Genomic DNA, 13,053 nt, shown 5'->3' on the forward strand with positions numbered 1-13,053 from the left:
GAGTAATGACTGTCGTGTTATGAGGTCAGAGCTGCCTTTGCAAATCTGGGGCTTGAGTGTGTGTGTGTGTGTGTGTGTGTGTGTGTGTGTGTGAGGGAGAGAGTTACATATAGGTGTGTGTGTTTTAGTCTATGCATCTTTTATGTCCGAGAGAGGCAGTTTCCATGCTAACACAGAGCTTTCTGTGTAATGACCCTGACGCACACGCACACACGTATATACACAAACATACTCATGCTTTTACCACACACACACACACACACACTCTCACCAAAAACATTCATAGACTTGGACAAGTGGGGGATTGTCTTCTGGATCCAACATGGAATTTTTCAATTTAACACTTTATCCCTGTTGGGAATCGACACCTTATTCCTCCCACATTCCACTGGGGAACGGAAACCACTGTGTTTGTGTGTGTGTGTGTGTGTTTGTGTGTGTGTGTTTGTGTGTGTGTGTGTGTGTGTGTGTGTGTGTGTGTGTGTGTGTGTGTGTGTGTGTGTGTGTGTGTGTGTGTGGTGATGTCTGAAGCTGTCAACAGCAGCATCCATCTGGTAATGATTCCACTGGAAAACAAAGGTCATTATTCATTCATTGATGGCCTGCATTAAATTCCAAGTTATGTGCGTTGGATCCTGTAGGAAAAGTGCTACACAGCACAGAGAACAGCTGTGAGGGCGAAAGTGTATCTCCATCTCAGTTCCATCACGACTGAGCCTCAAGGCCAATTCATACCTCTGTGTATAATCAGCGCCTTAGTTACGGAATAGCTGTGCATCATCACCGCAACATCTGTGATTGGTCCAGTTGTTGTAATGTAGCATCATTCATGTTCGTGGACGAAAAAACGAATTTAAGTCATTAAATACAACTTTTACATTATCGGCTCAGTTTCAGTCTCCATTGTTTGAACTCCGCACACAGCGGCATAGACAGAAGTACAAGTACCACAGGACAGAAGTATCTTTAGAAGGCAAGTATACAGTCAGTGGATAAAATTGAAGATCATAGTTTTTCTTGCACTATGCAATTTCATACATCAGTTGCTCCAAATTGCAGTGGAAGTTTAAGTGTTTAAATTTAGAGAATGCCAATGCCAAGAAGTGATATAACAAGACATTTAGATTTGAGTTTATCTCCATATTTTGGGAAATACTTTTAAGTCTTCATGTTTTTTTACAGAGAGTTAGATGAGAAGATTGATACCACCCTTATAGATTTATAGTATTAGATGATATAGTGTTATTATCTATTATATAGAGGGAAACCGGGAACCAGGACTTGCCAAGAAATATTCCAAATAAAACTTTTGTATGAATTAAGTTAATAAACATATAAAGTCTACATTTTTTACTTAACTTACCTGAATCTCGTTGTCATTTCCCTCGACCTGCACAATCAAAACCAAATTTATATGCATTGCTGCTTACTCCTGGAGGTGGGGGACCATTTCTAGTTTTAAACCAGATGAATGAAAAAACACAAGTAGACCAGATGCAGTGAGCTTGTGTCGTATTGCTTCTATTTTGGTAAATTATACAGTGTGGACTTTTAGTAGAAAATCCTCACTTCCTGTATGTTGAAGACGGTTTCCTGCTGGTAACCTTAGCCCACACCAGAATTTCCTGAAATGTTGGTGAACAATATCGGTGTCACACTTCTATTAGTGATTCAGGCTGATGTGTGGTAATAGACAGAAAGATTGACTAAATGGAATATGAGTTATAGAAATTCATGCCTCATATGTCCTCTTGTTCATTCACGTTCCCTTTTATCATCTAAACCAAACCTTTACTTACTCCCTCGTTCGTCCTCCCTTCTTTCTTCTCTGTCTCGCCCCTCTCTTTTTCCTGGCAGAGCCGAGAGTGGTGTTACCATCTGTCTGTGATGTGTCCTGGACGCAACTCTGTGTGTGTGTGTGTGTCTGTGAGTGTGTGTGTGTGTGTGTTTTCAAGGTAGGATGGCCAGGCTGAGCTGGGAATGGGGCTCAAATTAAGGGAGAAAGAGGGTTTTAGACAAAGGAGAAAAATCAAGAGTTAGAAAAAGGAGGTAGAGTCGGAAAGACACAAAAGATACCAAGAATGTGTGTGTGTGTTTATGTTGCAACAATATGAGACACAGCTGTGTGATCCACTAACCCTTTCAAAGACCTCGACAGTGCGAGAGGACAAGCGGCTGAAAGAAAAGACACACAGTGACACACAGCTGTTTTCAGAGGGACGATAAGTGTGTGTGTGTGTGTGTGTGTAGTACTTAAAGCAAATTCCTAATGTATGCTGTATGTGTTCATGTGTGTTCATAGCAGTTTTGAACCCGCAGCTCTTTAGCGGTGACTTCACTCAGCACGTTGAATTAAAATGCCCGCGTCCTTCAGTAATCTGGCAATGATGCTGTGTGTGTGTGTGTGTGTGTGTGCATACATGTATGTTTGTTTGTTAAATTGGCTGGGGTTTGCATATATATATACAGTATGTGTGTATTCCCCTGGGAGACAGTGTGTGTATTACACTGCTGATGTGGATGAATGATAAAACGATGAGGGTAAATACCCGTGGCTGTTCTTTTTATTTACTCTTTTTACGGTTGTGCTTTTTGGTTTTAGTGCTGTCATTACACAAGCAGGCGGAGCCAGATTTAGCTCTGGTTTAATCTCCATAGAGCGCAGACCCAGTTGACCCCAGAAGACCTCATAGACTTCCCATCCTCTCTGTGAGCTCGCGTGCTTATGGAGAATACTAATCTGCCGTGTGCTCTATTGACAAAGCTACAGGCAGGTGCAGTTTTCCCCATTCACTGATCCAACTGAGACCTTCCTCAGCCAATATTTATTTTCTATTAATCCTCCAAACGGGATAATAACTATAATCCATCCTGTATTTTACAGGACTATTGTACAGGACTACTCTTCCCTGTGTTGTCTCTGTCTCTTTATTCTCTTTTACTTTCTTATTGACATGATTATTGACATGATAGGACTTGTTGTATTTTTAACAAACTGATGCAATGCCAGTCTAAGATGAAAACACAACATACTAGGAAGGCACTTATGTTAATCTGTTTAAAACGTGTATGTCATCTCTTTCTTACAATTATCTGTATCTTTTCATCTCTCCTATTGTTGTTCTTGCACGTTTGTTGAATTGAACTCTTCAGATTCCTTCCTTGTCCTTCTCTCTCATTATTTAAACACTATGCATGTGTAGTGTATCTGTGACATGTTGACATATTGAGCACCAAGATATACCCCATCTCCTTCTCAGATGAATATTTGGGATTTTCTGATCTCATTTGGATTAGAGTTGGATAATATGGCCACAAATTATAATATATCAGTTGATATCGATAATCATCCCGATAAATGTCACATTATTCTTATAATACTTATGATGTATAAGTCTATAGACTGATTTTGCTCCTGATTGAAGTTTGACAGCAGCACATTTTAACTTAGTGATTTTTTTCCAATTCTTAACCTCTGTTCCGGGACAGACAACATTTTTAACTACTTTTAGTTTCCTCTCTCCCGTCATTCGTATGCGTTTCTTTACTTGGTTTACTCTGATTGCTGTTCTTTGTCTCCCTCTCTCGTTCTTTGTATTTCCATAGAGAATGTATAACTACCTGTCATTTCATGTACACCTCTGTTATTAGATGTATCTGGGTTTACATCCAAGTGCTGATCCCGGTTGGGATTGAAACCACATGAAAACAGTAAACCCGTCGGAAACAGACACATTTAATAAAAGTTCCTCAACTATGAGGTTTTCACGCTCCGTTGAAGCAGCAAATTGCTTCGTCGTTGACGAACTTGCAGAAATAAACTGATGGTGACACATCAGTAGTTTGGTATAATGCAAGGTTCACATAAACTGATAGGTTGACATTTGAGGGAAATCATTTGCTTTTGGGCCCAAAGTACAAAAACAAAAAAAAGTTGGCCCCACTTATAGATGACTGTTTAGCATCAAACTGCTTCCACTGCTTCCAGCCGCTAAGCTAAGCTAGGCTAACTGGCTGCTAGCTCCAGCTTCACATTAACATTGAAGACGTTGAACCAACAGACTTATGTTTCCCAAAATCTCAAACTAGGTTTTCAAAGAAGTTTGGATGTTATGAAATAAAAAATCAGTTGTACTCTCAATAAAATCCACATATAAAACCATATGTTGGTGTATATGTTTATCTGTGAATTAAAGTTTTGTAAACTTAGCTTTTTATCACTTTTCATGTTAGGATGACTGTTTATATTTATTTCTAGTCTTATCAAATACCATTCACATGTGTACTGGAGGAGCTGGGAATCAAACCTCTGACGCTCTGGTTTATGGTTCCCAGCTATAACTCTTAAGCCACAGCCGGTCCTTTTTGTGACATGCCTGTGAACTTCACCCGATGACACAATGGAAATGTGTTTCTCTGCGTACTTGTATTTGTGACCGAGCAATAATTAAGTCCCTTTTTTGTCCTTCTCTCTCTCTGTACTTTCTCAGGTAGGGCAGTTCAGTGAATTTCTCCATGAATGTACGTCACAATGATGATGACAGACCAGATTCCACTGGACTTGGCTCCGCCCCCCCACCTGAACGGGGAGGTCTCTCTCATGCCTCACATGGTTAACGGGGATGCTTCACAGCAGGTAAATACACACACACACGCACACCCATATGCACACAAGAATAGACGACAAACAACCGTGCACTCGTTTGTCTTTGTTGTCATTTCGTCACATGCCTCATGCATGGCTGCCCCAGGTAATGAGCAGCTGCCGAGCTGGTGCTCTTCAGCGTTTGTTCTGTAACAGGAACAAGAATAAACAGAAACACACACTTGACTCATTCCGTCCCACAAACGTGTCTTTAATCAGCATGTATCTGGCCGTCTGGCTCCATTGATGGATCCCAGGCCTTAACTCAAATTACTTTGGAAAAGGATTCAAGCGCTTATCTGTGCTGTGCTGATCTTATCAGACGCCACAGAGCCGCAGGGATCACCTTCAAAGTACCGAACCCCACCTTAGCTCTGCACAGGCAAAAGGAAGAGATCAACGTAATTAAAAACATCTAATTTGAGCCGGGTTCAGTCCTGTCGTCGCAGATATTTTTACACACTGTGTGCTTTCGGTAGATGAGGGATGATGATGTGTACGTATCGTCTCCAGAGTGTCCCCTCACGGCTCAGAACAGTGGGAGTGTTTTGGCTGCGACACATAACAGTTAGGGAGGGTTTTGGCTGTAACACACAGCAGTTAGGGAGCGCTTTTTATTGTAACACCCTGCAGTTTCACCCCGGTTCTCAGTGTGGGATCAGAGATCTAGACCACTGATTATATAGATTTGACTCTTCATATGTGTGAGTCCATGTTTGTGTGTGTAGTTGTTTGTGTGTGTGGGCACTTGAGTCTGAGTACATATTTGTGTGTTTGTGTCTGTGTGTTTGCTTCCTGTCCATCTGTCTGTCTGTATCTACCTGCCTTCACCTGTTTGTGTGTGTGTTTTGTCTGCGTCTCTTCCTCACATCCATAGATGAGGTTGTTAGTGTGCGACACCATATCTCTGTACAATCATTAGATTAGATCAAATGTGATGGAGAATTTGACTTAAAACAACAACGGGCTCCCATCACGTCTAAGCTGGCTTTAACTATAATAAATTTAATTTCTTGTTGAGGGATCCTATTATTCACCTTTTTGAGAAAGTGAAACATCTTTCTTGGTTTTCACTTCTAAGACGAAGTTAGAATCTAAAGAAGTGTTTCGACTATTGTAAAAGTTTCCCACATACGATTTTAATCAAACTTACCAATTCTGTTCCATTTGGAATATGGAACACGGCATCAGTTACATGATGAAGTGCGACAATGTTGCCAATCATAAGTTCCATATTTTGTTCCATTATTATATTGAACCCTTTATTGGCTAAATATTGAGGTCTAACATTGTAGCCAGTGGAAGGTAACTTTTTCTGTTCCACTTAAATCTTTTTATTGACTACATTGTTTTCCACTTCATTATGTTATTAAGCTCCTTACACCAGTTTTGCATTAGCTCCTCCTTGTCCGGTTTCAAATCTAACTGCTTCTTTGGCCTTGATGTTTAACACGTAGTGGTAAAGATTTAGTGTTTTTTATTCCCATTTCTGTTTGAACAAATAAAGTGAGCTGCCTGGCAATCGGCTGACCAGTGTTGCATGCATGTAGATTTATTTATTATTTTAGTGTTTTGCATTATTTTAAATTCCAATGCAAATTTAGATTTCAGTGAAGGTGTTACCTCTGGAACAGAACAGATCTGGTTCTGCTCCTGCTCTGGTGTCAGGTTTGTGAACGTCACTGTGTTTGTGAACGTATTGTGCGTTAAAAAGCCAAATGGCACAACAGGATTACATTACCATTGTGAGGAGTAACAGATCTGATGACCTGCCTGGAAATGTTGAATAAATAAGATCCCTCAACTAGAAGACAAGTAGTTAAAAAGAAGATGTTGAAATAAAAGTTTGTAGCTTGACTTTAGACACAAGGTTTTTAACTGTATCTACACCAAAACAGTTTTGGCGAATTCCAAGGGTACAAAGGTTATTGTTCATAATTATTTCTAACTTAATATTTAACATTTTGTGCATCAAATCATTAGTTAATTGCATGATTACAGCTTCAGGGACCCACCATGCTATCTAAGCATAGCAGTAAAGCTAAATTACATTATTAAATTACATGATCTAGTTTTAACCATGCAACATATGTGCATTCCCTATCCATCACACCCACCCACAAGGTCTGATACAGGGGTTTTCTCAGTCCTCAGGAAACATGGGTCGCCCTGTACAATGCTGGGGTTCCCATAGCAACAGCAGCCGCTGCCGCAGACAGAGCAGGAAGTGTGTGTGAGTGTGTGTGCGTGTGTGTCTGAGGGAGCGGAGCAGGTTAGGGCTGAGATGGGAGAGCATGCAGGCGCTACGGGAGAATCGAATAGTATGAGGATTTTACGACGGCGCACCTGTAGAGCGTAGACAGGGCTGCTCGTGTGTGTGTGTGTGTGCATGTGAGCATGAATACATGTGCGCGTGTGTGTGCGATGGAGGGTCACCTGTTTCATGTCTACAGCCACGTGTACACTCTCAACAATCTCTATGCGGACAATATGACGGTAAGGTGCATGCATACTCCCTTCACGCACGCTCAGCAGAAACACTGGCAAAGGAAAACAGTGTCATGTTTTGGCTTGATCTGTTCATGCTCACCTGCCCGTGTGTGTAACTGTGCTTTTTATGTGTGTGTAACTGTGCTTTTTATGTGTGTGTAATATTCATATGTACTGGTTTTGTAAGATTTTAGGTGTTTTGCAAGTCAGTGTGTTCAAAACAAAGTCTTTTTGCAAAATCATGGTATGTGAAACCTGATTATCAGCTTATTTAAAACCTCATTTATACTGCACATGTGTCCTTCCTGCTCCGGGATCTGTGTGTTATGTCACCTCTGCAAGACAATTGAAAACCCAACCTGGTTTGTGATTATTGTAGATGGATGAGTTGTCAGTTTGTGTTACAGTTTTGTTTTCCCTTAAAGCCGTCACAGTTTCTGTCGGGAATGATTTCATCTGACCCGTGCTTTTCTAACCATGTGATCTGTGTGTGTTGATACAGGTGATCCTGGTGCAGGTGAACCCGGGGGAGACGTTCACCATCCGGGCAGAGGATGGATCACTGCAATGCATCCAGGGTCAGTCATCTCTTTTACTATCGTACGAACACGTGTTCACTGTGGGATTATTACTCATCACATTTATCATCTGCTGGCACATATATGTGGACACACATGACACGAGGGCCACTGTCTTTCAGACGTTTTTATGCTTTAAGCCAATTCTATTTCAGTTGAGAATCAAAGTCTGATGATGGAGACTTGTAACTCGACTAAAACCCACATCGTGAATATCCTGCTGCTTTTTTAATGTGACAACATACAGGTGAAAAGGATGTATGTTTTCATTTAGCATTATAGAGATTGGAGAAATGATGACAGAGCAGCTTTGTGACATTTTAAAAAGACGATAATGTGAATACCGTGACCTCTGAATCAGGTTTGAAGTCTTAAACGATGTCTGCCGTCCAGAAATTGTACAAACTATCACCAGCAAATTAGTTTTTTACACTAATGTGAACCTGCAGAAAGTTCAGAATAGCCTCAAGTTGTCGTAACAGGTTTGGAAAGCTTGCACCAGAGTCTCCATCTTTTCAATATGTCAGTTGAACCCATAGTGTCAGTGTCTTGCTCTCTGGCTGTATCTGATATCAGCACATGAAAAGGCTGGAAATGTAAGCCACTTAGAGGCACTTAACCAAAGGAGGTGGCCGTTACACGGGAATTCCCCCAACTCTGGTGGAATCGCGTCCCACTTTGATGATGTCACCAGTGTAAGCTGTTACTCAGAGACTTTGAAAGGGCGCCTTTGTTTTCTTTCCAATCTCTCTCTCTCTCTCTCTCTCCGCCTCTGTCTGTCTGTCTGTCTCTCCCTTCTTCTCTCGCTCGTTCTTTGCCCTCGGAGTGAAGGTTTTCTTTGAGAGAGAGAGAGAGAGAGTGAGTGCAGTTTTGGCTCAGACTCTGACTCCCCACCGCCGCTACCTCCCCGTAGTCTATGTTGTAACTAATTACAGCCCGCCTCCTTTTCTCCACCCGCCATGTAATTCAATTTTCCCCTGAAATCAGAGGGATCGCCCCAGACACACCTATGGGCGACCAGAGATACTGCCGGATGGAGATGGCACACGGTCGGAGGGGCGGAGTCAAAGATCTGCAGATTTGGTCGCGGAGAGAAGGTCTTAGATATGCCGCTATGACTCGGGTAAAGATGGATTAAAGACAGATTAAAGAAAAGTTTAACGTGCACTCTGATTGGATGAGCGGGCCACTGGACGCTGCTTAGCAATAAGACTCTGTTGATGTAGCTGGCGTCTGGCGGTTGTCTGTTTATTGGTGTGGCTGCTCGCATAATTTGGCATTGAAGGCCCAGTGTGTTTGTGTGTGTTTTTACTTTGGTTGACGACAGTTAATTGGGAGGGTGGTCGGGGGGGCCTGGGGTCATGTTTGAATGCACATATTATTAATGTTGAGGGCCACACACACACACTCACACTCTCTCTCTCTCTCTCTCCCTCTCTCTCTCTCTCTCTCTCTCTCTCTCTCTCTCTCTCTCTCTCTCTCTCTCTCTCTCTCCCTCTGTCTCTCCCTGGAGGAGGTCAGTGGGTTTAATGAGAGGTGGAGTGTGGCAGTGTGTTTTGAGGGCGAACTGAGTCGCTCTTTAGACAGAGACTCGGTGTGATTACCGAGACCTCAGAGCTCCGTGTTTGCGCCTGCTTGTGTACTCGTGTGCCTGCGTGTGTGTCTGTGTGTGTGTCTGTGTGTGTGTGTGTGTGTTTGCATGGCGCACTTGTGTGCAAGCGTATGGGGGACAGAGAGCGAGATTACAGAGACCTCAGGGCACAACCAGGAACCAGCTTTTATATAAAGTAACCTCTGTTTAGCTGCTGCACTGCGGTGCATGCATGCAGACGTGCACACACACACACAGAGACACACACACACACACACACACACACACACACACACACACACACACACACACACACACACACACACACACACACACACACTCGCAGATGCTCTGCCAAGGCACAACCAGTCTGGAGACGTCGATACAGCAGCCATAAGAGATTCTTTCATTTGAAACTTCAGCCTCTCTTCTCCTCTGCTCGCTGCTCTCTCCATCTTTTTTTCCTCCTCCTCAGCGTCCTTTCCTCCCGCCCTCCCTCTTCTTTCCTTTCCTCCTCATTCGTCGGCCTCCACCTTTTTTTTAAAAGCAGAACCTGGAGCAGAAAAGGGAGTTTTGTATTTATTGGACTAACGTTAAGTGCTGCTCATTAGCCGCAGCGCTGTTAAATGGCATTGGCTCAATCATGTTCTTTTATTTGGACAGTTTGCATAGAATATTTTCATACTTAACAAATTCAAAAACCTCAGGGCTCGTATAAAATCCCTTTTTAAAACAGCAGCTTTTACGTTTCCAGTCATTTCTGCCTACTCTGAGATGCAGAACACTTTTCAGTTACTCTCAGTGATGAACTTCACCTTATTTGCTCTCGGCCATTTGTTCCTTTGAAACTCTATCTGAACCTTTTCTGTATCAGTCTGCCAACCAGTGTGTGTGTGTGTGTGTGTGTGTGTGTGTGTGTGTGTGTGTGTGTGTGTGTGTGTGTGTGTGTGTGTGTGTAAATCTGTCTGCCCCCTGTTTAAACACACTGACCTCTCGATGCTCCGGGGGTCAGGTTCAACTGACCCTCCCCACTTCTCATGGAGTTGCTCTCATGTGTACACTCTCCTCCGTCCTCTCCCCTCTCCTCTCTCCCCTCCCCCCTCTTCAAGCCCCCTATCCCTTTCTCTCTCCCCACCCCCCCCCCAAGACCATTCCCCTGAGCTTTCCCACACTCACATCAAAGCCCAAGACTCTAGTGGGTGTGTTAGAGCACCCTGCTCTGGAATGTCAGTGTGTTAATATGTGTGTGTGTGTGTTTTACAAGGCTGTGTTGATTTACTGTGTTGCTTGCTCTTTGTTGGACTTTTTATGAGGGATGATGATGAGGCCAGGCGGTGAACGGCAGGAAGTCGCGTCCTGCCAGGCAGGATGTGATGTCACACTCGGGTGGCAGCAGCAGCAGCGAGAGCCCTCCTGCGGTGAACTCTCTTGTCTCAGCAGAGATTAATAACCGTTGATTAGCTGCTCGGTAGCAGCTACACCGGAGGTCCTCACTTCATTGGCCACAACATCTGGTTTCAACTTCACTTGTACGACATCTCGACATATTTGAATAGAGGTGCTTCGTCTGAAATGGATCTTTTTGCGTCCAAGAGCTTTGATTTTTTTTTTTCTGCCTGTCTGTGGCTTTATGATAGACTCATGTTGTTTGAGTGATCGTTTCAAATGCAGTTGAAGAGGTCGTTGAAACATCTTGGATGAGTTGGACAAACATTCTTTTCTCTGTGAGATACCACAGATAGATGATTTATGATTTGTGCCATATGAGTACAGGAGGAAAGCTGTTGGTCTGGATCTGGAAAAAACAATTCGAGACATATTTATAAGGAGTTTAAGGCTACAGCCACACTTATGTTTTACATTTCAAAACATTCTCCATCTACAAGCATCATTAATATTCCCAGATTCGCCATTCGCTGTAGATGTTTATGCGACAGTGTAAAGATGAGAGGGAATCTTGCTTTTTGTTCAAATAAAAATTGCTAAACAGAGTAATTCTAAAGCCAACTTTACTTTAATTCCATTAATGAATCAAAATGAAATGTTCTGATAAATATTAAACTTAGTTAGATAAATAATAATAACCAGTTATTGCTTTATTTGATTAGCATGCACGATACAGTTCATTCTGAGAGAAGCTAGTGTACTACTGTGGAACTACAGTGACATGCCGTCCTGTATTTCACTGGTCTCCAGTCTCCCCAGTCTGTATTTTCACTGCCAGTGTGTCCTCAGTGCACCGGCTGTGTGCACACATTTCTTTGCTTGTGTGTCATCTGGACAGAGCAGAGTGTGAATCACGTTGAGGTCTGTTTTGTGTCTTGCCGGCAGATGTGTGCTTGTTTGTTTCCAGTGTTGTGTGTGTGTGTTTCGCTCACTGCTCCTCTCTGTCCTGTCCCTCAGTGGCTGCATCCTAATTCTCTAATTCAATCTCATCTCCATGTACGCCCTGACATCCATCAGGCCAGCTGTCATTAAAGACTTTCCACTTATCTTATTTCTCCTCAGAGAAGCGTAGAAGGAGGATACACAAGTGCTTCTCATGTGGAAGTCTGAAAGAAAAACAAATTGGCTATTTGGGCCAGTTAAGACCTCTGCCAGGAATCATGGTGAATCCTTGTTCCTCCCTCCATCGCCCATTTTGAAGCCTGATGTGCACCTCCCTTGAATTTAACTACATATGTAGATGACGCTGACCACAACAACTATGATGTATCTGCTCGGTAGCATCACATTTCCTGCTCCCATGTCTCTCAGTGGCCAGACAGACAGACAGACAGACACACCCATCGTCTCTTCCAACATCCTCTCTCTGTTCTTCATTGTGGTCATTTCAGCAAAACTATTGCTCAACATGTATCAGTTCCAATTCCAGCATGATTCTCTCCATTTCTGCCTCCATTCTTTGAAATACACAAGGAAACTCGGTACAGCGGCATAAAAAACCCTGAGTTTTCTTCTGTCAAATTACTGACGTGATTAGACAAATAGTACCAACAGCTCAGGTCTAGTTAATTCAGTTTTTTCACATAATTCTGTTTTCTTATTTAAGAATTCAAAGTTGGATGTGGGCTGAATGTCTGCTTGAATGATGGCTGATGTTTTTACAGAAATCACTTATATCACTATCATCCACATTGGGCTGACACGGCCTGTTCAAGTTGGGATTTCTGGGATGGTGCAGTGTGTCAGTCACACAAACTCGTCTTCAAAACGTCTATAGGCCACTATCAGTCAGCAAGATTATAAACATACTGAACAATGGATTTATAAGTGAAAACGAAATGGTGATTGTATGATTATTGTGAATTCAGATGAGGCCCCTGCTTGCATCTCAACCTCACGTCTCCTCCAAGCTTTCGAGGTGGTTTGAACTTAGTGAGAAAAGGAAACTGTGGACCAGGATCGTTGGGATTCACTGTGTGTTTTTCTTCCCCCTTTTAAGTATTTCTCCCGGCTCCTACCCGTCTATTTGTGTGTCTCTCTTCCTTTGTCTCACTCTGTCCCCCTCCTGGTCTCAGCTGGATGGACGATGCTAATGTTTCCCCTCGCTGGTTTCCCGGCATCACTTCGCTGAGCTTCTCTCTCACCAGCCTCCTGCTGGAGTGTGCACTTCTATACCCTGAGCTCTTTGATGTAAATGGAAATAGCCGGTTGAGAGGAATATGGTGGAAAGTCTCGCAGCGTGTGTTTACACCCGGCCAGATGGCTCTAAACAAGCAGGAGGAGAAGGCACCAGTACGCTTCTC

At 42.9% G+C, this 13,053-nt stretch overlaps 1 protein-coding gene across 2 annotated transcripts in view; it reads left to right on the plus strand.

Moving 5' to 3' along the window:
* fndc3ba (fibronectin type III domain containing 3Ba) overlaps window positions 1–13,053 on the plus strand; it is a 99,038-nt gene that overhangs the window by 21,648 nt on the left and 64,337 nt on the right. For both annotated transcript variants that reach the window (XM_061083261.1, XM_061083262.1), the window contains exons 2-3: window positions 4,491–4,636; window positions 7,638–7,713. In XM_061083261.1, the coding sequence (XP_060939244.1) occupies window positions 4,520–4,636; window positions 7,638–7,713 (193 nt within the window). In that variant the 5' untranslated portion in view covers window positions 4,491–4,519. The remainder of the gene's footprint in view (window positions 1–4,490; window positions 4,637–7,637; window positions 7,714–13,053) is intronic.

Source organism: Limanda limanda, chromosome 12 (genome assembly GCF_963576545.1).
Source record: "Limanda limanda chromosome 12, fLimLim1.1, whole genome shotgun sequence".
NCBI classification, from domain to species: domain Eukaryota; kingdom Metazoa; phylum Chordata; class Actinopteri; order Pleuronectiformes; family Pleuronectidae; genus Limanda; species Limanda limanda.